Genomic DNA, 25,905 nt, shown 5'->3' with positions numbered 1-25,905 from the left:
GGCGAACATTTTTTTAGTCAAATAAGAAAATAAAAATCCAATGAAGTAAGAGATGTAAGAAATTAATAGAACATGTAATAAAACATGTAAGGTTGCCTTTAAAATTAATTCAATTTATATTGATTTGGCTCCATTTTAGGTCATGTAGCTGTGTTTTCCCCTTAGATTCTGCCAAACATCTCTCTATTTGTTTTCTTTGTTTGAGATACTTGACAAAGCTTTCAAAAGCTGGAATATCGTTTATAAGTTTACATTTATCAATATAAAATTTTGATAATAGGAAAATAAAATTGATAAGCATCACCGTCGGAGTCTGTTTCACTATAATTCCAAAAGAGATATTTTTTAATGTTATTTCAGTTTGAATATTGTTCCTGTCAAGGAATACTTTTAATTTTGACCAGAAATGTTGTACTTTGGAACACTCCCAGTAAAGATGATTTATATCCTCAATATACATATTGCAGAAACCGCAGAGGTTTGAATTTGCGAGTTTATATTTAAACAACATTTTGTTTACTGGCAAAATCCTCTTAATACATTTATACTGAAAGCTCCTTAATCTGTATTCGATAGTGCAATAAAAACGGTTTAGATATATACTTTTCCATTCTAAAAGCATCAATTCATTTTACCATTTTACTTCTGGTTTGTTGACTATTTGGCCTTTATGCTTGTTTGTGTAGTTTTCATATAAAAGTCTGTTCGGTTTCTTTATTCTTAGAATTCTGTCAAGCAGTAGATTATTTGTAAGCGGTTGTGTAATGGTATGCATATCAATATTTTTAAGTTCGTCTTTCCAGTTAGTTGGAATGCAAGAAATTAAAGCATGGTAGTTGAAAAATTCTGAAGGGTGTAGATCATATAAATTTCTAAATTGCTCAAAATCATAAAATCTGTGTCTTCTAAAATCATAGAGGTGTTCAATATCCTCGCATAAACAAGGTCTTAAAAAGTCGGCTTTCTATTTAGTTTAATAAACGAGTTATTCCAAAGTATTTGTTTCGGAATAAATTTTGGATTTTGGTCGAAATTTATCGATGTCCAACTTAAAAGTATATTTCTCAGAAAAGTATTCTTTATTATGCTTGGGACTTCGTTTTCTTTTGAATTTGATTCGAGCAATATTTTACTTCCGTGATCCTGAAATTCTTGTAAATAAAACTTTTTCCAGTCGCCTTCATTGTTTTCATCTAATAGACGTGTTAACCACTCTGCTTTTAGCGAATGTATATATGCAAAAATATCAGTCATTTAATTCCTCCCTCTTCATAACCTCTTCATAATTATTGATTAATGTGTGTCTAGATATTTTATCAGGTTTCCCATCCCTAATGAAATTAAACAGTTTTTGATGAAGTACTTTAAGGATATTATCTGGTGGGTTTTGAAGAACAGTCAATGGAAAGATTATCTTTGGCAACGCGTATGTCTTAATAACAGTCACTTTGCCAAGTAATGAAAGGTTGTGTTTCCCCCATCTTTCTAAGCAGGAGTATAATTCACGTAGTTTGGGGGGAAAGTTAAGATCAAAGGTTTTGTGTTTTTCATTTGTGAATATCATTCCGAGAGTGCATGCTTTATCAGATGTCCATGTAAAATTGTTGCGTTGGAAATAAACAACATAGTGTCTTTTAAAGAACCAATTCTAAGAATAATAGATTTCTTTATGTTAAGTTTTAGACCAGATATACTACTAAATTTGTCAATAGTTTCTACAAGTTTTTCAAATGACTGTTTTGTGCCGTCAGTGATAAACGTTGCATCATCGGCAAACATAGTATTTTTTAAATCTTCATTTGCTACAGTTATACCTTTAATTGAGTTGTTTGATCGTACGGCAATGGATAACATTTCTATAGATATAATGGACAGGTAAGGGGATAGTGGACAGCCTTGTCGTACACCTCTTTCAATGTCGAAGAAATCGGATAGGCGACCATTATTCGAAACACAACTTTTAATTCCATTATAAAACGTAAAAATCCATTGTTTTAGTGAGCTGCCAAAATTGAAGGAATCAAGTGTCTTCATTAAAAAAGTGTGATTTAAACAATCAAAAGCTTTTTCAAAGTCTGCGAAGAATAGCAGTCCTGGATTGTTATTTTCGTTTAAATTATCGATCGTCTCATAGAGAAGCCTAATGTTTTCACCTATGTATCTGCTTTTAACAAAGCCAGTTTGAGACTTAAATGTATAATAGAAGGCAGCACATTTTTTATACGGTTTGCTATTGCCTTTGTAGCTATTTTGTAATCAATGTTAAGAAGCGAAATTGGTCTCCAGTTATTAAGTGATGTTAGTTCTTTGTCTTTTTTAGGAATAAGGTTAATAATACCTTGCTTTTGAAGGTCAGTTAAAGTTTTGTTTTCGAAAGAGTGATTGATAGAATTCAGAAGGTAAACTTTAAGATCCTGCCAAAATATTTTATAAAACTCACTTGTTATTCCATCTGATCCTGGGCTCTTGTTATTTTGCATATCTAATAGGGCTGTTGCACATTCATTTTCCGTCAATAAACCTTCACATGATTATCTCTGTGTGTCATTTAGTTGAATTATATTTTCACGTTCACCAAAGAATTCATTTATATCGTTAACATCAATATTATCATATTTATAGAGTTTACTGTAACAAAGGTTCGTCTGTTTTAGTATATCTTTAGTTTTTGTAATTTCCGTTCCATTTACAGATAGACATGTTATAGCTTTCGTTTCACTTCTTTTTTCTCTAAATTTGACAAATATTTTGAGTTTTTATCCATACCATCAATTTGAGCTGCATTAGACCTTATATACCTTTGATATTCATCATCAAGTAAAACTAAATTATTTATTTTGAAATATCCTAGACCACGTGGTTCAGATAAAAAGTTAATTCCAAAGATACTATTGAGTGGTCTGACCTTAGACCAGTAAATGGGTTGGAGAACGATATAAAAGTGTATGCTTACACCTTAATCACAGTGGTATTAATTATAATAATGAATCGTTGCATTTTTAATTTGATTGTAAACTGCATTTTAAAACCCTAGTCGAAAAAACACGAAATACTAAGATTCCAAAAATGTATATATTGTGTATGTCATACTAACATACAATAATATAATTAATTAAACATATACACGTTACAGTTATTATAACATATATAAATTGTAGAGTTTAAGTGCTAAGACGAAAGAAAAAAAACAGAAAAAAAACAAACAAAAAAACAACAATACAAAACCTTAAAAAAAATGATTTTGAGTAAATTAGATTTGAGTTGTTTCCCTTTGGTACAAGCAATTCACTGAGTTGTCAACCTTTGTCATAAATTTGTCAAGTTTAGTGCTCATGTCTTGAATTTGTTTAGTAATGCTGTTTAGGTAAGATTTTTTCACCTCGCCTGATTCAAGAAACGATTTATTCTGGTCGTCTTTCTTATTTTTCTTTTTTCTGTGCTTTCTTACTATCTTCTAGTTTGTCACATGCAGCACTTGTTTCTAATTCATTTGTACTGGATTGCTAACGTTTGCGTTTTCTTTCCTCCTCATTCATTCTTTCTTCTTCATTCGTGGCTTTCATACCTTTCATATCTATGCCTGACTTTTTAGTCGCCATAATTATTTTGAGAAGTGTAGATTTCAATCAATGAGCGTGGGAATGTTTTACTGTACTATATTTAGAAACATAGTTTGAGAGTTTAAACAACAAAATGGCCGACACAATTGATTATGCAATTCTGAGATTCATATGTCCAATCTGTCAAGGTTCGGGTAAACTAGTTACATGGTCTTTTAAGTTCCATCCATGGTTGATCTATTTTCTGTCAGCAAAGAAAACATATAAAAACGTCTTAAGACTGCTAATTTTAAAACGTTATCTATAGCATTTTATACACTTTTTGTTAACACCGGAACCGGAAGCCATTTATATTTTTTTCTGAACAGCAACAAGAACAACTTTAAGATAGATTGTCCATTTCGATAAGAACACCTGAACTGCACAGCAAGATACTCAGATCAGAGATCTGATAGAAAGCACACGGCAATAAAGATTACGATCAATACAGAGAAGTTGTGTACTTTACACAGACTTTTTCATGGAGTGGGGTCACTTTTAGACGGCTTAAAGTAGGCCTTTAAACACAGAATATGGTCACCCAATTAATTGGAGTGATGTGTTATTTTGATATTCGGACCTTTCTTTTTGGTTTAACTCCGTCAAATAAATACAGGCTGTACGTACTCCAGGTTGTCGATATGCTGGAATTCATGAGTGACGCCACCAGCATCCCGATCCTATTGGACGCCGACACCGGATACGGAAACTTTAACAATGCGCGTCGCCTTGTTCGAAAACTCGAGGACCGCGGAATCGCAGGTGAGGCAGATTTAAGATCTATGTTATATATTTACCGTAACAGCAACAGCAACATTAGTACCGAATTTGCCTCCAATATTTTAGTTCAGAAGAGAGACTAATTATTTTGGTTACTTTTCAGTTCTGTAGTATTTCTTGCATTGTTCTTCATTATATTTGAATTCACTATCAGGCGCGTAACTGCCTATACGCGGGTACGCGTCTGAATCCACATGACTCTGCAAAACAAATCAAAAACATCTGCCAAAGTTGCAGCATGCGTACTTGACTACATGCTCCTTAAACGATAAATTTCTTGTACTAAATAAAGCACATCAGAACGCTCAGAATGCACCAGATTGCACCATGGTTTTCAAAATTTTCCGAAGTAGCATGCCCCCGGACCACACTAGAACAATTATGAATCCATAGAGGGCTAGCTACGCCCCTGTCTTGATAATTATTCCCTTTCATTAATTACCAGATATATGCTCGTGATTTATGTATAACTATCTGAAATATAAACTGGTTAAACCACTTGAATGCATTTGAATAGGTGCGCCAAAACACCCGTTTCATTGAATGCACCTAACGCAAACATTGCCCATTCGGAACTTCTCGGCCATTTTCCATTGTAAACAACCTCGAATTCATGCTGCTACATCAGTAGAAGTAGTTCGTAAAATTTTAAATAATATGATTAGATAATTTGTTTCTATCTAACGTGTACTTTGTATTACAAAGTTTAAATTGATTGCCAGTGAAATATTGTTTGAAAAATTAAGATTCATAAGAGTTAAGTCAATAAGGTTAACTACTTAATTAAAATTACTTAGCGATCTATTTGCAGAGTAGTTAAATGTAAAAATTTTGACATTGTAAATCGTCCATATACATCCGAGGTTGTTTTCGATGGAAAATGGGCGAGGAGTTCCGAATGCCTTTTCATAAAGTTACTTTGCAAAGATCCAGGACAACGCTGTTTGCATCAAACGCTTGTAGAATTCATGCGACTTATCCATATTTGTCTAAAGGGAATAAATTGCTCATAAAACTGCTGATAAAAGGATTTTTGATGATATTTGATAATAATATGTATGCAAGTGGGAATTGTGTAAAGATGTCATTATGTTTTGTTTTAGAAGGCCATATTGAAAATATGATGTTTTATAGTTGACACTGTAATTATGTCATAATGTGTTACTATCTTAAAATAAAGATGTTATAAATTACTGGTTACAAATTATGAAATTTGTTTAAACATGAAAACGAAAATAAGATTATTTTTAACCAAGGAGCCTGCATGGAGGATAAATTGTTTCCAAAAACCAATTCACTTCACGAAGGTCGAGCCCAGCCCCTAGCGGACATGGAAGAGTTCGCTCTGAAGATTAAGGTAACTATCAGGCTTAAACTCGTTTCCTGTAAGGGAAACGCTATTCTCGTGGTATGCATCCTTGGTACACCAGCGTATCATAAGCTATATCATGTAACCTTTCATTTCCATTTAAATTGGCTCCTTCCAAGACAAAAACTAAAAAAGTTGTCAAAACGTTCAATCTGTGAGAGTGTAGATTTAATGTGTATCTAGATGTACATGTACGTAAATATGTGGTCTGAACGCTTGAGCATCTAGTTTGACATATAGTTCATCAGCAGAAATACTGATAATCCTGCCGCGGCTACGCTAGTCTTAGTATTCGCTTTACGAAGGTGGCGCTCAGCCCCTCCCGTCACATTCGGAGCCCCTTGGTTTTCCGAATGCTCTCGTCAAAGCCCGGGGATATATTTCAATTTTTGCGTCATGTTCCGAACACCGCTGTTGAGAATATAGTGGCCTTTACGTACTCATTAAATATGTGACCTGATTTATTTGGTTTAAACAGTATTTATTCTATATAAGAACATTTAGCAAATATGTACATTACATACATAATAATTAAGGATTGAGTAGATAGCTTAGAGCTAATATTTATACCTCTCTCCTTATCTGTCAGTTTATAGAAGCAAACGTGTAGACAACATTTTACCGAAATCAAATACAAGGCAAAGCTGTTCAAAGGTTGTAATAGTTGCGTCTGTTGTAAAAGAAAACAATATGTTTGATGTACTAATGAATGCAAGCATCTGAGGCAGGAAAAAGATATTTTCAGTAACATTCTCCTTTTTTAAATTGGCACAAAGGTATTAGAAACGAATTAGATAAGTGGATTGGAAGAAGAGGAAGAATAGGAAGAAAGAATCAAGTTTAGACTGGTCATGTCCGAATTTAGGGGGAAATCCCGAGTAGGCCTTTTGTATCTAAGAAAATCTTTTCGTGTCGGAGATAAATTTATGAACATGTTTGAATATGGTTCTATTTGAATTTTCGTTTAATTGAGAGTTTCCAAATAGAAGAGTCTGGATGGTTATATGTTCAGTGGGCTGGAAACTTTGGACTTGTCTCTGCTGGTGGTAGAGTTGACAATGAAAGAAATAATGTTCTGTTGATTCGATTTGGCCACATTGACAAGTTGGATCTGGAACAATATTTTTTGAAAACAGATGCTCTCGAAGGTTGCTACAGTGATTCCTAATGCGTGAATGATTAATTGTGTCCTTGCGAGTGCCTTCGTAATAAAATGACGGAACATCTGGTATATTATAAAGAGAAGAAAGTTTACGTTTGAAAATGGGAAGTGTATCGGCCTCCCTGACGTGTGCAGGAAGCTCGTTCCAACGAGCAATTGTTGAAGAGATAAAAGAGGATGCAAATAGGTGTGTATTGCAAAAGTAGTTCCTTGTAGAAGAAGAGTTCCGAAGGTTATAGGAAGTAACATTACGTACTTATTCTGGGACAAGAGATGAAATATATGTAGGTGTCAATGATGTTACCATCTTGTAAAACAATGTAAGTATATGCTGTTCTCGTCTTAACTTAAGTGATTCAAACCCTGATTCTTCATAAAGTTTTTCGAGGGAGACCAGTTTTTTAGTTCCCGTAATTATTCTGAGTGCTTCGAGTTGAACTTGTTCTAGTTGATGTTCATCTCGTTGGGTAAGATTGTCCAAGACAACATCACAGTATTCCAAGGTGGGTCTGATGTATGACTTATACATTATTTCAAGTGTCGAGTGTAAATTTCAGTGATCTTAAGGCATGAACTCTTTTCCATGCCTTTTCTGTTATAATACGAATATGTTCGTGCCAGGTGCCGTCGACTGAAAAGGTGAGACCAAGGTGTTTGTTGGAGGTGACCTCTTGTATTTGTGTGTTATCCATGAAAACTGGAGGATGAATTGGTTTGTTTTGTTTCCGTTACATAATAAGTGACTCTGTTTTTTTGTGGATTGAAAGAAACTAACCATTTTTCTGCCCATTGGGATATTTTGAGAATGTCCATATTTAGAGATGCCGAGGCGGTAACAGGGTCGTCGACTATGACATATAAACTTGTATCGTCCGCGAAGAGACGTATTGCTTACTGAATCTGTTAAACAATGTCGTTAATAAAAACAATAAATAACAGTGGACCGAGGATGGATCCTTGTGGAACCCCTGCTTCGAGTTTCAATAGAGTTGATTCTGAGCCATTTATAACACTCATTATTTAATCTTTAAAACGCGTCAGCTTGACAACCAATTTACGAACAAAAAGGATATGTATACAATAATTAATTATTTATTGATGTGGTGATATCACCGGTTCTGTTTTTTGTTGTTGTTTCTTATGTAAGTTTGGCATCTGTTCCTTTGAAACCGTAAATCCGGTCGGTTGCATGTAGCGCCTTTCACTGCATTAAAAAACTCATTCATTAAATTGAGTGAAAGGATTCTAAGTAGGAATGGCAACGTGTACCCAAATCCACCAAATACACGGTATTCAGTCGACATGCAGACGACGTTACATTACTTTAGCGTTGCCAAAAGGGCAAGTTACGGTCCCTCTAATCCCCGCTAGGTACATAATTGACCCTAACTAATTAAATGACAGTTGTTGTGAGAGTATACAAAATGTCAAAAAGGGGCCTAATTAACAATAGACACTGATGTCAATTAGCGAAGTTTTGATAGCTGTACAGTCGAGTTATGCACAAGTCAATTGTAACCACGGCCCCCAGGTCCGGGGAATAGCGGGGACTTTGACTTTCGGTCCAGCCAACCCCGGGTAAAATCTCCGTCCTGCGGGGACGAACTGATGGTCAAATCCCCGCCAAATGCCCCCGCACCCCAGGGAGCCTAGGTAAGGCAAATTCCTCTCAATTTTTTGCGCGAAGACAAAACCACCGCATTCACCCGGCACTGCGGGGCCACCTGAAAGGTAAAAAACACGGCCCATTTCCCCGGCTATCCCCGGTATACCCCCGGACCTTGGGGCGTGGGGGCGTGGTTACAATTGACTGGTGCATTAGCATATATAATGGTGACACTACAAGCAGAAAACTGTACCGTTTCGATCCGTGGCTTAGTGGTTAAGGCATCCGCCTACGGAGCGGGAGGTCGTGGGTTCGATCCCGTGCCGCGTCATACCGAAATACGTTAAAAAATGCTACAAGTAGCTCCCTTGCCTGGCGCTCGGCATTTAAAGGGAGGTGCTTGGAAAAGTGGTGTACTCAGTAATGGTTTCAACCCAGGAAAGTTGTATCCCGTGTATCCCGTGTATCGGCGCTTTACACGAAGCACGTTATCGAACCAAGAGGTCTCTTCGCAAAGAGCTAGGGTATCCCACCCGGATCTCTTGTATCTCACTGTTTCTTCAGGTCTTCCAATGTCTGGATTTGACTGCGAATTGCTGCCACTTCTATCTCATGTCACTTATGGCATTTAAACACCATTAAATCGTGATGGCGTCATAGCGGTGTCAAGCCATAATGCAGCCATTGGGCGCGGGCAGACCTTGATTCAAATAGACAAACAAAAGCAGAAAACTGTTCAATATAACGTAGTGCTAATTATTCGTACGTGCTTTATAGTATTTGTATACGTGTACTTTTTCATCATGGAGTGTATATCGAGTGCGACTTTTATGACATGATATATTTTTGACATAAACAATGTATCACATAATTATGTCTTCATATTGAAATAAAGGACAAATTAAAAGAATGAAACAATCTTCTTCTTTGTCTCTATTCATTTTTCTGTTTAAGTACATATTAACATAATGACAGTAACATTTAAAGATGAAAATGGCCAATATATACATACATGAACTTGTATCTTCCGAAAAACAAATAAAATTTTCCGAGTAATCGAGTACCCGATGATTGTCCGTGTACTCGAGTACCAATTTTACTACTCTATACTCTTCTTTACTACTCTTTGCCATCCCTAAAATGTATGTTTTAATGATGTATTGTTTACCATTAGTTTAGAAGTTCTAAGCTAAGGGTAAACAATACATCATTAAAACATATCTTTTGATTGACACCATATGTGACGCTACTATTATGATATGATGTATTAAAGCTGCACTCGCACAGATTGAACGTTTTGACAACTGTTTTATTTTTTGTCTTGGAATGAGCAAGATTTGTGTAAATATCTGCAAACTAGTGATAAAAGACTGCTGACAGCAGATCAGACCGCAGTTTTTCATATTTCCGCTCCAAAATTGATGTTTTATGCATTTTTCTTAAACCGTTAGTAACGGTTTAAGCCATAAAACATTAAATTTGGAATGGAAATTTTAACATCTGCGACCTGATCTTTTGTCAGCAGTCTTTTATCATTGGTTTGCAGATATTTACGCAAACGTTTGCTAATTCCAAGACAAAAAAAAATAAAAAGTTGGAAAAACGGTAAATCTGTGAGAGTGCAGCATTAAAGGGAGGTTTCAAACCGCAATGCACTATGATTATACAGCAATTTTATTTATTTGTTTCTTAAAGTGACACTCGTATTTAAAGTCAATATATATACACATGTATACCAAACAAACAATTTGAGTTATTAACATCAACTGCTTACTAAATAATGTATTGATGGGAAATAGAAATTCCTGGAAATAAGATTGTAGCTAAAAATGCACAAATATTAAATAATTGGTGAGTGCTAAAAGATTTAAAGTGATCAACTATCGTCTCATAACAGTCATCGGAATAAGACTTTTGGATGAACAAGCCCAAATTCTTATATTATTGTTTGGCATCATTTTTTTAACAAGCCCTGCTATATAAAATTCCGAATTTGAGCAAGCCCGGAAGACGTTTAACCAGTGCAGTGCTCGCGGGCTTGTGTTAATTTCGACCACTGTCATAACATTTTTTTGGGAATGAGAGTGCATCTTTAAATAACGTAATGTCTATATAAAATCTGGCTCCCTTTGAGAATTATAAAAATATTCATAATTGACATTTCGTTACTTTTAAATAAAACTTTACCAGTGGCAAATTGGTGCAAAAATGATGTATGGACCACCTTAAGCGTCATCAGGGTTGATGGTATTGCATGGATGGAAAACATAATCAATAGTTTTCAAAATTCAAAATGTTAAAGAAACAACCTGAAATTTATGAAGCATTTATGACGAAGCTTATTCAATGCACGATGAACCACGTTTATTGTAACAAAAGCCATAAAATGAAAGAAATTTATGAAACCGAAGTGTATTTAAGTATGTAATTTATTTTTAACAATATAGGATTGCCTTTTTCGAGAGAACCTGCTGTATATATTTTTTGTGTCCGTGCCAGGTAAAGGAACCTGACTAAAAATGTTTTTGATAATATTATAGACAATGCAGAATATATAGTTGAGTAAGGGGCCATCTTTTAAACAAGCTAACGATAACATATAGTAAGATAAGGTCTTATTTTATTGCCAGCGCTCAAGCAAGCGCTCAAGCAAGCGCTCAAAGCAAGTGCTCAATAAAGCTAAGAGAGACCAAATTTTCTGTATAGTGACCGGAATGGAGACTGGGTGCAGGACGATGCCTTACTTGAAGAGGGCAATAGACTGTCATATGGCCCTTGGTGTTAACATCATTTTCTTACAATTGGCGTGTAAGGAGATCCAGAGAGAGACCCGGACTCCTATACAGTGGCTGGGATGGAGGCCGGGCAAAGGACGATGCCTTACATTATATAATTTTCTTACAATTTCAAGCGTGAAAGGCCGCCCAGAGTGAAACAGACGTCTGTACAGTGGCCGGGATGGAGGCCTTACTTGAAGAGGGCAATACATTATATAAGTTTCTTACAATTTCAAGCGTGAAAGGCCGCCCAGAGAGAAACAGACGTCTGTACAGTGGCCGGGATGGAGGCCATACTTGAAGAGGGCAATACATTATATAATTTTCTTACAATTTCAAGCGTGAAAGGCCACCCAAAGAGAAACAGACGTCTGTACAGTGGCCGGGATGGAGGCCCTACTTGAAGAGGGCAATACATTATATAAGTTTCTTACAATTTCAAGCGTGAAAGGCCACCCAGAGTGAAACAGACGTCTGTACAGTGGCCGGGATGGAGGCCTTACTTGAAGAGGGCAATACATTATATAATTTTCTTACAATTTCAAGCGTGAAAGGCCGCCCAGAGAGATACAGACGTCTGTACAGTGGCCGGGATGGAGGCCATACTTGAAGAGGGCAATACATTATATAATTTTCTTACAATTTCAAGCGTGAAAGGCCACCCAGAGAGAAACAGACGTCTGTACAGTGGCCGGGATGGAGGCCCTACTTGAAGAGGGCAATACATTATATAAGTTTCTTACAATTTCAAGCGTGAAAGGCCGCCCAGAGAGAAGCAGACGTCTGTACAGTGGCCGGGATGGAGGCCTTACTTGAAGAGGGCAATACATTATATAAGTTTCTTACAATTTCAAGCGTGAAAGGCCACCCTGAGAGAAACAGACGTCTGTACAGTGGCCGGAATGGAGGCCCTACTTGAAGAGGGCAATACATTATATAATTTTCTTACATTTTCAAGCGTGAAAGGCCACCCAGAGAGAAACAGACGTCTGTACAGTGGCCGGGATGGAGGCCCTACTTGAAGAGGGCAATACATTATATAATTTTCTTACAATTTCAAGCGTGAAAGGCCACCCAGAGAGATACAGACGTCTGTACAGTGGCCGGGATGGAGGCCTTACTTGAAGAGGGCAATACATTATATAATTTTCTTACATTTTCAAGCGTGAAAGGCCGCCCAGAGAGATACAGACGTCTGTACAGTGGCCGGGATGGAGGCCCTACTTGAAGAGGGCAATACATTATATAAGTTTCTTACAATTTCAAGCGCGAAAGGCCACCCAGAGAGATACAGACGTCTGTACAGTGGCCGGCATGGAGGCCATACTTGAAGAGGGCAATACATTATATAATTTTCTTACATTTTCAAGCGTGAAAGGCCACCCAGAGAGATACAGACGTCTGTACAGTGGCCGGGATGGAGGCCCTACTTGAAGAGGGCAATACATTATATAAGTTTCTTACAATTTCAAGCGTGAAAGGCCACCCAGAGAGATACAGATGTCTGTACAGTGGCCGGGATGGAGGCCTAACTTGAAGAGGGCAATACACTATATAATTTTCTTACAATTTCAAGCGTGAAAGGCCACCCAGAGAGATACAGACGTCTGTACAGTGGCCGGGATGGAGGCCGGACACAGGACGATGCCTAACTTGAAGAGGGCAATACACTATATAATTTTCTTACAATTTCAAGCGTGAAAGGCCACCCAGAGAGATACAGACGTCTGTACAGTGGCCGGGATGGAGGCCGTACTCGAAGAGGGCAATACATTATATAATTTTCTTACATTTTCAAGCGTGAAAGGCCACCCAGAGAGATACAGACGTCTGTACAGTGGCCGGGATGGAGGCCTTACTTGAGGAGGGCAATACATTATATAAGTTTCTTACAATTTCAAGCGCGAAAGGCCACCCAGAGAGATACAGATGTCTGTACAGTGGCCGGGATGGAGGCCTAACTTGAAGAGGGTAATACACTATATAATTTTCTTACAATTTCAAGCGTGAAAGGCCACCCAGAGAGATACAGACGTCTGTACAGTGGCCGGGATGGAGGCCGGACACAGGACGATGCCTAACTTGAAGAGGGCAATACATTATATAATTTTCTTACAATTTCAAGCGTGAAAGGCCGCCCAGAGTGAAACAGACGTCTGTACAGTGGCCGGGATGGAGGCCCTACTTGAAGAGGGGAATACATTATATATTTATACGGCCCTTGGTGTTTACACCATTTTCAAGCGTGAAAGGCCGCCCAGAGAGATACAGACGTCTGTACAGTGGCCGGGATGGAGGCCTTACTTGAAGAGGGCAATACATTATATAATTTTCTTACATTTTCAAGCGTGAAAGGCCACCCAGAGAGATACAGACGTCTGTACAGTGGCCGGGATGGAGGCCTTACTTGAAGAGGGCAATACATTATATAATTTTCTTACAATTTCAAGCGTGAAAGGCCACCCAGAGAGAAACAGACGTCTGTACAGTGGCCGGGATGGAGGCCTTACTTGAAGAGGGCAATACATTATATAATTTTCTTACATTTTCAAGCGTGATAGGCCACCCAGAGAGAAACAGACGTCTGTACAGTGGCCGGGATGGAGGCCTTACTTGAAGAGGGCAATACATTATATAATTTTCTTACATTTTCAAGCGTGAAAGGCCACCCAGAGAGATACAGACGTCTGTACAGTGGTCGGGATGGAGGCCGGGCGCAGGACGATGCCTTACTTGAAGAGGGCAAAGCCATGTGGCCCTTAGTGTTAACAACCTTTTTTTCCAATTGCATCCGCTCAAGAAACCTTAGAGGAACCGAACGTCTGTAAAGTGGCCGGGATGGAGGCCGAGGAAAGGATGATGGCTTACTTGAAGAGGGAATACATTGTCATACTTTCTTTTAAGACCCTTTCTACGATTGCATGCCTTTAGGGACACTCGGAGGGACCCAATGTTATGTGCAGTGGCCGGGATGGAGCACAAAGTAATGCCTCTTAAGCTACTTAAAGAGGGCGATACACCGCCATATGGCCCTAAGTGTTTACAACTTTTTTACAACTGCATGCGCTCAAGAAAGCTTTGAGGGAACCGAACTTCTGCACAGTGGCCGTACTTGAAGAGGGCAATACATTGTCATATGGCCCTTGGTGTTAATATCATTTTCTTACAATTGCAGGCATGTAAGGATGCACAGAGAGACCCGGACTTCTGTATAGTTGCCCGGGTGGAGGCCTTTATTGCGGGATGGGGACTGGATGAGGCCCTAAAGAGGGCAACCGCTTACAGAGAGGCCGGTATGTATCTTGTGCTAAACCCAACATCGCAGGCGATAAATAACACTTAAATAAGTATACAGTAAACTGGACAACAAGCCTGTCGGTCCCCAAAATATATAACTCCCAAATTGGTAAATTAGTCCGCATTAATGTTTCCGACCATATTTAACAACGCAGTGATGATCACACTGGTGGTACGTAGTGTTATATTCTATACTTTTGACATCAAAAACATATCCATGTAAATGACACTGCATAATATGGACCAGAATTGTATAGATTAATATTAATTTGGAGCAAATGAACAGATTTAGTTACTAGAAATACGTTTTTATGTTAAACATTTTAATGACTTTTTCAGGGGCAGATGCAATATTGATGCACAGCAAAAAAAGCGATCCATCGGAAATAGAGGCATTTATGAAAGCTTGGAATAATCAGGTATACCAAATAATATTCTATTTTTTTATATTTTATACCCATCATAAATCCACACGCAATACATATCGCAAAATACGGTAGTCCGTATTCCACTCCAATGCAGTATGGCCGTATTCCACTCTTGTGGCGTCACGTCATAGCAAGTATGGTTGCGCGATGTTAAAATGACGTCATAAAAAATAGTGCGTCGTTAAAATGACATTTATTATGAAAACATGTGGCTTTTAAGTGATCTAACCAGTAATGTATATAATAAAAGGGTTATTAGTACTGCGTTTTGATCCGGGAGGTTGTATTCGACTCGAGTGGATTTTTGCAGATTCGGATTTCACGAGGCGCAAGCTGCAAAAATCCACTCGAGTCGAATACAACCTCCCGGATCAAAACGCAGTACTAATAGCCCTATTATATTCGTACAAAAACATCGAGCTACTAAATTAGAGTTTTTAAATATTCGCGTGTATTTTTTTCTAAACTAAAAAGTAAATACTAAAAATTTTGCTTAGTGCTTTGCAATTAAAGTACATGTATTTTAATCTTAAACAAGATTTTACTATCCACATATTTCGAAAAGATGACATTAAGAGGTATAATAAGAGGAATTTTATTCGCTATGCAAACAACTAAAGCTAACACTTAGTATGTTAATACTTAGTATGTTTAAATAGACGAAAAAGCAAAGATTCATGACAGCGGAAGTCAGAAACTTGTTATTTTGTTATTTTAAAGCTGCACTCTCACAGATTTACCTTTTTTACAACTATTTTATTCATTGTCTTGGAAAGAGCACATTTTTGGGTATGTATCTTCAAACCAATGATAAAATCTTGCTGACAAAAGATCAGCTCACAGATTTTCCTATTTCCTTTCGAAAATTAATGTTTTATGTCTTAAACCGTTACTAACGGTTTAAGAAAATGCACCATTTTTGAAATTTAAATATAAAAATCTGTGATCTTTTTTTTGGTTTTATATGACTGGTTTACATGTTTTTTTCGCACAAGTTGGCTCACTCCAAGACAAAAAATAAAAAAAAGTTGTAAAAACGGTAAACCTGTGAGAGTGCAGCTTTTAGGTTAAACTTCACATTATCCTTGATTTTATGCTATTTTCAAATGTTAACAAGTATTTTACAATATCCTTTCATGCTATAAATCATGCTAAAACTGACTCGAATGCCTCAAGGGCCCAGTGATAATCGTGCCCACCAAGTACTACACGACACCTACTCAGCATTTCCGGGACATGGGCGTTTCCATGGTGATATGGGCGAACCACAACATGCGGGCGTCGATCAAGGCCATGCAGGAAACGTCCGCTCAAATTTACCAAGAGTGTTCACTTAACTCCGTAGAACCGAAGGTACAAATAGAGTCAACTGTGCCTAATTTGGTTCAAGTTAACAACGTTTTTAAAGTCACCGTTGTTTACTTTCAAATCGTTAGTGCACTGACAGTTTAATGGATACACTTGTGATTTGGCCCAAATATCACGAACATGCTTAAGTCAAATCTTAAACTCAGTCTCAGCTTGTTTTAGCCCATAGCATTTAAAATCATCAAATATTGTATAGCCCAAAAAGTATTTGAGAACATTTTTTTTTTCAACATTTACTTAAATATATTTCTTGCTCTAGAATTAGTTTTCATTGAAATTTATAAAAACACACACTTTTTATCAACACATTTTATGAAAAGATACGTTTTAAAAAGTAAAAACAAACAAACATGCAAAACGTTAAATCATACTTTGCATTTATGTGACAAATTGAGTTGAGACTGAGATTGAGATCTGACTTGAGTACTTTTGTGATATGTGGGCCAGGTGTATTTCTAACAAGATTTGAGACCAAGGTTTCAGCTGTACTTGATTTATGCAAATCATATTAGCACATCATCAAATATTTTACGTTTAATAGTTAACTACGAGGTCGTTAATCACGTTGTTAACTTTAACAAAGTTCTGAACAATCGACCGAGTGTTCAAGGACATAAAAAGTTACAAAGGTCATACTTTTCCACACGCAAATGTTGTTTTAAGATACACGCCAGAATATCTGTAATCGGCTATCTTAGGTAAATTTCGGTACATACCGACAGCAACAGCAATAAGCATTTCCGTAGATTCCCTTGTTGTTTCAACTTATTGATTTTACCATGGACCTATAAACCTATGGTTTAAAGGTCCGTGATTTTACCTAGCATATGCCTCGACATTCCTTTCCTTGTTAATATTTTTGTTTTCTTTTGGCAAACATTGATTATTCTCTTGAACCTTGATTTCAATATATGACCTTGATCTGACCTTGACCTTTCAGATTGCTTCCGTAAAAGAGGTGTTCCGACTACAGGACGAACCGGAGCTGGTCTCAGCGGAAGATAAATATCTACCAACTAAGCCTCAGGAAAATTGATTTTTTGCTCGAACTTTTAAGGTCCATCCATATGCTCAAATGCAGGAAGTATATAAATATATAAACATTACATATCCATTAAATATATAGGGCGTTTATTCATTCCTTATTTTGTCCGTAAGGACGCTATGATCAGCATAAAACTATTCTATTCAAAATAACCATTTTGAAGAGGGAATGTGAAGGTTGTGGTATTATTTATACGTATTTTCGCATACACTGTTAATATATATTTTACATGAATGATTGTAGAACTACTTCGATTTTTATCAAAATGCTCAGCATTATTGCACATTTACATTCATATATAAAAATTATATATACATGAGGGACGAACAACGCATTCTGTTCTTATTTATCCAAGTACCTGAGACAAGCCATGCCCTTTTAATATTCCCGAGAAATCACACCATTTCCAGTCGAACCCCGTTGGCTCGAATTCGTTTGGCTCGAAGTTGGCTGTTGTTTTTGTTGTCCAAAAAAGTACCGTTTCTCAACGATTATTAAAGATGGGTTTATGTCCCTTGCTGCGTATTCTTTCTAGCATCATGTATACCAAGTTTCATTTGAATATCTTGAACGTTTTTTTTAGTTATGGCAAAAGTTCTAGTTTTTGCACTCGGTCGATGCAGACAACAACGCCAATGTTACGACAACACCGATACCTGTGAATTTATTCGTATACCACGAGTCGTCACCTTAAATATTTGAGACAAAACGTTACAGAAAAAGGTTAACTGAGTAACTGAAGTCACGATGAGTTTTTTTGACATGAAATTTAACTTTTAAATTATTGTATAAATTTCACTCTTTAATAGACTGTTTTAAACTAATAAAATGTTAATAATTTGCTTAGAGCTGCACTTTCACACATTGACAATTTGGATATTTCTTTAATTTTTGTTTCAGAATCAGCTATTTTTTGTTACCAAGGCCTTCGATTTACTCATAAAATATAACGGCCCTCAATAGCTTAGAAAACTGTCGAAAAATTTATTTTTCTTAAAGCGTAGATTACCCTTTAAAAAGGGGCTGTCTCACAGATGATAAAATAGCGAAAAAAAAGAAGAAAATTGTCGAAAAATGACATAAACTTGGCATCGATGTGTACAATGCATTGAAACTTACTAACTGAAGTACCACATAGTTTACAATATATTTAAGTATAGCAGTTATTTCGTATTTTTCCATTAAACAATAATACTGGGTATGTCTACCAGGTAGAATTCATTCCTTAAGCTCGATTGGCTAGTCGGTGTTATCACGTGATATTACCGAGGTAGTTGTATAGTTTAATTATGTCACCCGATTAGAATAAGCCTTCAGAAAGACGCAGGACTTCAATTTTGGCGACGCGGGTTCGAACCCGGTCTCCGACACAGTTTTGTTTTACATTTTTGTACTTTTTTTACAATTATGATATGAAAGCGTAACACATTCTATTAGATAATTGTCCTGAGATTTGTTACAGAAAAAAAACTTTTTTTGGTACCAATCTGTGACACAGTCCCTTCAAGCTATGAAACATCAATTTTCGAACGTATATATGAAAAAAAATGCGATCTGATCTTTTGTCAGAAGTCTTGTATCACTGGTTTCCAGACATTTACACAAAAATTGGCTCATTCTAAGACAAAAAAATATGGCAAAACGGTTATTCTGTGAGAGTACAGCTTTAAGGTCATTAGGCCGAAACGTCATGTCAATGTAATTGAGATTAACTGAAGGATTAGTAAAAATATTTTGACCTAGAAGTACCAATATTTACAGGTCAAGTCGTTCTTCGAGATAATGGATTAATAGGCTTTTATTCCAATGTATAAATATGAACTATATTTGCAAATGCACAAACAGAAGAGGTCAATGTTTTCACGCCCGTTAAACATGTTATAAACATATGTATATAAGAAAAATGACAATATTTTAAGGCAAATATAACAACTTTAATATCATTCATTAAGGGTTTCCAATAAGTTTTGGTTGAACCGTCCCAAAAAGGTACCGAACTGCCACTACATTTTCTACTTAATATTTATTTAATTTGCCAAATTTGAACCGGCCCATGCAATTGCCATTTTGCCAGCAGCTAGTTCTTATGGAGAACACTGGTTATGGTGGTGTGTTATGTTACTTATACTCGCACTCGGGCCTTGCCCATTGAGAACACTGGTTATGGTGGTGTGTTATGTTACTTAGTCGCACTCGGGCCTTGTCCATTGAGAACACTGGTTATGGTGGTGTGTTATGTTACTTATACTCGCACTCGGGCCTTGCCCATTGAGAACACTGGTTATGGTGGTGTGTTATGTTACTTATAGTCGCACTCGGGCCTTGTCCATTGAGAACACTGGTTATGGTGGTGTGTTATGTTACTTATACTCGCACTCGGGCCTTGCCCATTGAGAACACTGGTTATGGTGGTGTGTTATGTTACTTATAGTCGCACTCGGGCCTTGTCCATTGAGAACACTGGTTATGGTGGTGTGTTATGTTACTTATACTCGCACTCGGGCCTTGTCCATTGAGAACACTGGTTATGGTGGTGTGTTATGTTACTTATAGTCGCACTCGGGCCTTGTCCATTGAGAACACTGGTTATGGTGGTGTGTTATGTTACTTATACTCGCACTCGGGCCTTGTCCATTGAGAACACTGGTTATGGTGGTGTGTTATGTTACTTAGTCGCACTCGGGCCTTGCCCATTGAGAACACTGGTTATGGTGGTGTGTTATGTTACTTATACTCGCACTCGGGCCTTGCCCATTGAGAACATTGGTTATTGTGGTGTGTTATGTTACTTATAGTCGCACTCGGGCCTTGCCCATTGAGAACACTGGTTATGGTGGTGTGTTATGTTACTTATACTCGCACTCGGGACTTGTCCATTGAGAACACTGGTTATGGTGGTGTGTTATGTTACTTATACTCGCACTCGGGACTTGTCCGTTGAGAACACTGGTTATGGTGGTGTGTTATGTTACTTATAGTCGCACTCGGACCTTGCCCGTTGAGAACACTGGTTATGGTGGTGTGTTATGTTACTTATACTCGCACTCGGGCCTTGCCCTTTGAGAACATTGGTTATGGTGGTGTGTTATGTTACTTATACTCGCACTCGGGCCCTGTCCATTGAGAACACTGGTTATGGTGGTGTGTTGTGTTACTTATACTCGCACTCGGGCCTTGTCCATTGAGAACACTGGTTATGGTGGTGTGTTATGTAACTTATAGTCGCACTCGGGCCTTGCCCATTGAGAACACTGGTTATGGTGGTGTGTTATGTTACTTATAGTCGCACTCGGACCTTGCCCATTGAGAACACTGGTTATGGTGGTGTGTTATGTTATGTTACTTATACTCGCACTCGGGCCTTGTCCATTGAGAACACTGGTTATGGTGGTGTGTTATGTTACTTATAGTCGCACTCGGGCCTTGTCCATTGAGAACACTGGTTATGGTGGTGTGTTATGTTACTTATAATCGCACTCGGGCCTTGCCCATTGAGAACACTGGTTATGGTGGTGTGTTATGTTACTTATAGTCGCACTCAGGCCTTGCCCATTGAGAACACTGGTTATGGTGGTGTGTTATGTTACTTATAGTCGCACTCGGGCCTTGTCCATTGAGAACACTGGTTATGGTGGTGTTATGTTACTTATAGTCGCACTCGGGCCTTGCCCATTGCGAACACTGGTTATGGTGGTGTTATGTTACTTATAGTCGCACTCGGGCCTTGCCCATTGAGAACACTGGTTATGGTGGTGTGTTATGTTACTTATAGTCGCACTCGGGCCTTGTCCATTGAGAACACTGCTTATGGTGGTGTGTTATGTTACTTATAGTCGCACTCGGGCCTTGTCCATTGAGAACACTGGTTATGGTGGTGTGTTATGTTACTTATACTCGCACTCGGGCCTTGTCCATTGAGAACACTGGTTATGGTGGTGTGTTATGTTACTGATACTCGCACTCGGGCCTTGCCCATTGAGAACACTGGTTATGGTGGTGTGTTATGTTACTTATAGTCGCACTCGGGCCTTGCCCATTGAGAACACTGGTTATGGTGGTGTGTAATGTTACTTATAGTCGCACTCGGGCCTTGTCCATTGAGAACACTGGTTATGGTGGTGTGTTATGTTACTTATACTCGCACTCGGGCCTTGTCCTTTGAGAACACTGGTTATGGTGGTGTGTTATGTTACTTATACTCGCACTCGGGCCTTGCCCATTGAGAACACTGGTTATGGTGTTGTGTTATGTTACTTATAGTCGCACTCGGGCCTTGTCTATTAAGAGAACACTGGTTATGGTGGTGTGTTATGTTACTGATACTCGCACTCGGGCCTTGCCCATTGAGAACACTGGTTATGGTGGTGTGTTATGTTACTTATAGACGCACTCGGGCCTTGTCCATTGAGAACACTGGTTATGGTGGTGTGTTATGTTACTTAAACTCGCACTCCGGCCTTGCCCATTGAGAACACTGGTTATGGTGGTGTTATGTTACTTATAGTCGCACTCGGGCCTTGTCCATTGAGAACACTGGTTATGGTGGTGTGTTTTGTTACTTATAGTCGCACTCGGGCCTTGTCCATTGAGAACACTGGTTATGGTGGTGTGTTATGTTACTTAAACTCGCACTCCGGCCTTGCCCATTGAGAACACTGGTTATGGTGGTGTTATGTTACTTATACTCGCACTCGGGCCTTGTCCATTGAGAACACTGGTTATGGTGGTGTTATGTTACTTATACTCACACTCGGGCCTTGTCCATTGAGAACACTGGTTATGGTGGTGTGTTATGTTACTTAGTCGCACTCGGGCCTTGCCCATTGAGAACACTGGTTATGGTGGTGTGTTATGTTACTTATACTCGCACTCGGGCCTTGCCCATTGAGAACACTGGTTATTGTGGTGTGTTATGTTACTTATAGTCGCACTCGGGCCTTGCCCATTGAGAACACTGGTTATGGTGGTGTGTTATGTTACTTATACTCGCACTCGGGACTTGTCCATTGAGAACACTGGTTATGGTGGTGTGTTATATTACTTATACTCGCACTCGGGCCTTGTCCATTGAGAACACTGGTTATGGTGGTGTGTTATGTAACTTATAGTCGCACTCGGGCCTTGCCCATTGAGAACACTGGTTATGGTGGTGTGTTACGTTACTTATACTCGCACTCGGGCCTTGCCCATTGAGAACATTGGTTATGGTGGTGTGTTATGTTACTTATACTCGCACTCGGGCCCTGTCCATTGAGAACACTGGTTATGGTGGTGTGTTGTGTTACTTATACTTGCACTCGGGCCTTGTCCATTGAGAACACTGGTTATGGTGGTGTGTTATGTAACTTATAGTCGCACTCGGGCCTTGCCCATTGAGAACACTGGTTATGGTGGTGTGTTATGTTACTTATAGTCGCACTCGGACCTTGCCCATTGAGAACACTGGTTATGGTGGTGTGTTATGTTATGTTACTTATACTCGCACTCGGGCGTTGCCCATTGAGAACACTGGTTATGGTGGTGTGTTATGTTACTTATAGTCGCACTCGGGCCTTGCCTATTGAGAACACTGGTTATGGTGGTGTGTTATGTTACTTATAATCGCACTCGGGCCTTGCCCATTGAGAACACTGGTTATGGTGGTGTGTTATGTTACTTATAGTCGCACTCGGGCCTTGCCCATTGAGAACACTGGTTATGGTGGTGTGTTATGTTACTTATAGTCGCACTCGGGCCTTGTCCATTGAGAACACTGGTTATGGTGGTGTTATGTTACTTATAGTCGCACTCGGGCCTTGCCCATTGAGAACACTGGTTATGGTGGTGTGTTATGTTACTTATACTTACACTCGGGCCTTGTCCATTGATAACACAGGTTATGGTGGTGCGTTATGTTACTTATAGTCGCACTCGGGCCTTGTCCATTGAGAACACTGGTTATGGTGGTGTGTTATGTTACTTAGTCGCACTCGGGCCTTGCCCATTGAGAACACTGGTTATGGTGGTGTGTTATGTTACTTATACTCGCACTCGGGCCTTGCCCATTGAGAACATTGGTTATTGTGGTGTGTTATGTTACTTATAGTCGCACTCGGGCCTTGCCCATTGAGAACACTGGTTATGGTGGTGTGTTATGTTACTTATACTCGCACTCGGGACTTGTCCATTGAGAACACTGGTTATGGTGGTGTGTTATGTTACTTATACTCGCACTCGGGCCTTGTCCATTGAGAACACTGGTTATGGTGGTGTGTTATGTAACTTATAGTCGCACTCGGGCCTTGCCCATTGAGAACACTGGTTATGGTGGTGTGGTACGTTACTTATACTCGCACTCGGGCCTTGCCCATTGAGAACATTGGTTATGGTGGTGTGTTATGTTACTTATACTCGCACTCGGGCCCTGTCCATTGAGAACACTGGTTATGGTGGTGTGTTGTGTTACTTATACTTGCACTCGGGCCTTGTCCATTGAGAACACTGGTTATGGTGGTGTGTTATGTAACTTATAGTCGCACTCGGGCCTTGCCCATTGAGAACACTGGTTATGGTGGTGTGTTATGTTACTTATAGTCGCACTCGGACCTTGCCCATTGAGAACACTGGTTATGGTGGTGTGTTATGTTATGTTACTTATACTCGCACTCGGGCGTTGCCCATTGAGAACACTGGTTATGGTGGTGTGTTATGTTACTTATAGTCGCACTCGGGCCTTGCCTATTGAGAACACTGGTTATGGTGGTGTGTTATGTTACTTATAATCGCACTCGGGCCTTGCCCATTGAGAACACTGGTTATGGTGGTGTGTTATGTTACTTATAGTCGCACTCGGGCCTTGCCCATTGAGAACACTGGTTATGGTGGTGTGTTATGTTACTTATAGTCGCACTCGGGCCTTGTCCATTGAGAACACTGGTTATGGTGGTGTTATGTTACTTATAGTCGCACTCGGGCCTTGCCCATTGAGAACACTGGTTATGGTGGTGTGTTATGTTACTTATACTTACACTCGGGCCTTGTCCATTGATAACACAGGTTATGGTGGTGCGTTATGTTACTTATAGTCGCACTCGGGCCTTGCCCATTGCGAACACTGGTTATGGTGGTGTTATTTTACTTATAGTCGCAATCGGGCCTTGCCCATTGAGAACACTGGTTATGGTGGTGTGTTATGTTACTTATAGTCGCACTCGGGCCTTGTCAATTGAGAACACTGGTTATGGTGGTGTGTTATGTTACTTATAGTCGCACTCGGGCCTTGTCCATTGAGAACACTGGTTATGGTGGTGTGTTATGTTACTTATAGTCGCACTCGGGCCTTGCCCATTGAGAACACTGGTTATGGTGGTGTGTTATGTTACTTATACTCGCACTCGGGCCTTGTCCATTGAGAACACTGGTTATGGTGGTGTGTTATGTTACTGATACTCGCAATCGGGCCTTGCCCATTGAGAACACTGGTTATGGTGGTGTGCTATGTTACTTATAGTCGCACTCGGGCCTTGCCCATTGAGAACACTGGTTATGGTGGTGTGTAATGTTACTTATAGTCGCACTCGGGCCTTGTCCATTGAGAACACTGGTTATGGTGGTGTGTTATGTTACTTATACTCGCACTTGGGCCTTGTCCATTGAGAACACTGGTTATGGTGGTGTGTTATGTTACTTATACTCGCACTCAGGCCTTGCCCATTGAGAACACTGGTTATGGTGTTGTGTTATGTTACTTATAGTCGCACTAGGGCCTTGTCTATTAAGAGAACACTGGTTATGGTGGCGTGTTATGTTACTTATAGTCGCACTCGGGCCTTGCCCATTGAGAACACTGGTTATGGTGGTGTGTTATGTTACTTATAGTCGCACTCGGGCCTTGTCCATTGAGAACACTGGTTATGGTGGTGTGTTATGTTACTTAAACTCGCACTCCGGCCTTGCCCATTGAGAACACTGGTTATGGTGGTGTGTTATGTTACTTATAGTCGCACTCGGGCCTTGCCCATTGAGAACACTGGTTATGGTGGTGTGTTATGTTACTTATAGTCGCACTCGGGCCTTGTCCATTGAGAACACTGGTTATGGTGGTGTTATGTTACTTATACTCACACTCGGGCCTTGTCAATTGATAACACTGGTTATGGTGGTGCGTTATGTTACTTATAGTCGCACTCGGGCCTTGCCCATTGAGAACACTGGTTATGGTGGTGTGTTATGTTACTTATAGTCGCACTCGGGCCTTGTCCATTGAGAACACTGGTTATGGTGGTGTGTTATGTTACTTATAGTCGCACTCGGGCCTTGCCCATTGCGAACACTGGTTATGGTGGTGTTATGTTACTTATAGTCGCACTCGGGCCTTGCCCATTGAGAACACTGGTTATGGTGGTGTGTTATGTTACTTATAGTCGCACTGGGGCCTTGTCCATTGAGAACACTGGTTATGGTGGTGCGTTATGTTACTTATAGTCGCACTCGGG

At 39.1% G+C, this 25,905-nt stretch overlaps 1 protein-coding gene across 1 annotated transcript in view; it reads left to right on the top strand.

Moving 5' to 3' along the window:
* LOC128230325 (phosphoenolpyruvate phosphomutase-like) overlaps positions 1 to 17,745 on the top strand; it is a 30,900-nt gene extending 13,155 nt beyond the window's left edge. The window contains exons 5-10 of the mRNA XM_052942507.1: positions 4,232 to 4,361; positions 5,636 to 5,736; positions 14,469 to 14,586; positions 14,930 to 15,009; positions 16,195 to 16,371; positions 17,327 to 17,745. Of these exons, the coding sequence (XP_052798467.1) occupies positions 4,232 to 4,361; positions 5,636 to 5,736; positions 14,469 to 14,586; positions 14,930 to 15,009; positions 16,195 to 16,371; positions 17,327 to 17,422 (702 nt within the window). The 3' untranslated portion in view covers positions 17,423 to 17,745. The remainder of the gene's footprint in view (positions 1 to 4,231; positions 4,362 to 5,635; positions 5,737 to 14,468; positions 14,587 to 14,929; positions 15,010 to 16,194; positions 16,372 to 17,326) is intronic.
* The last annotated feature ends 8,160 nt before the right edge of the window (positions 17,746 to 25,905 follow it).

Source organism: Mya arenaria, chromosome 4 (assembly GCF_026914265.1).
Source record: "Mya arenaria isolate MELC-2E11 chromosome 4, ASM2691426v1".
NCBI lineage: Eukaryota > Metazoa > Mollusca > Bivalvia > Myida > Myidae > Mya > Mya arenaria.
This window is presented reverse-complemented; position numbering and strand designations above follow the sequence as displayed.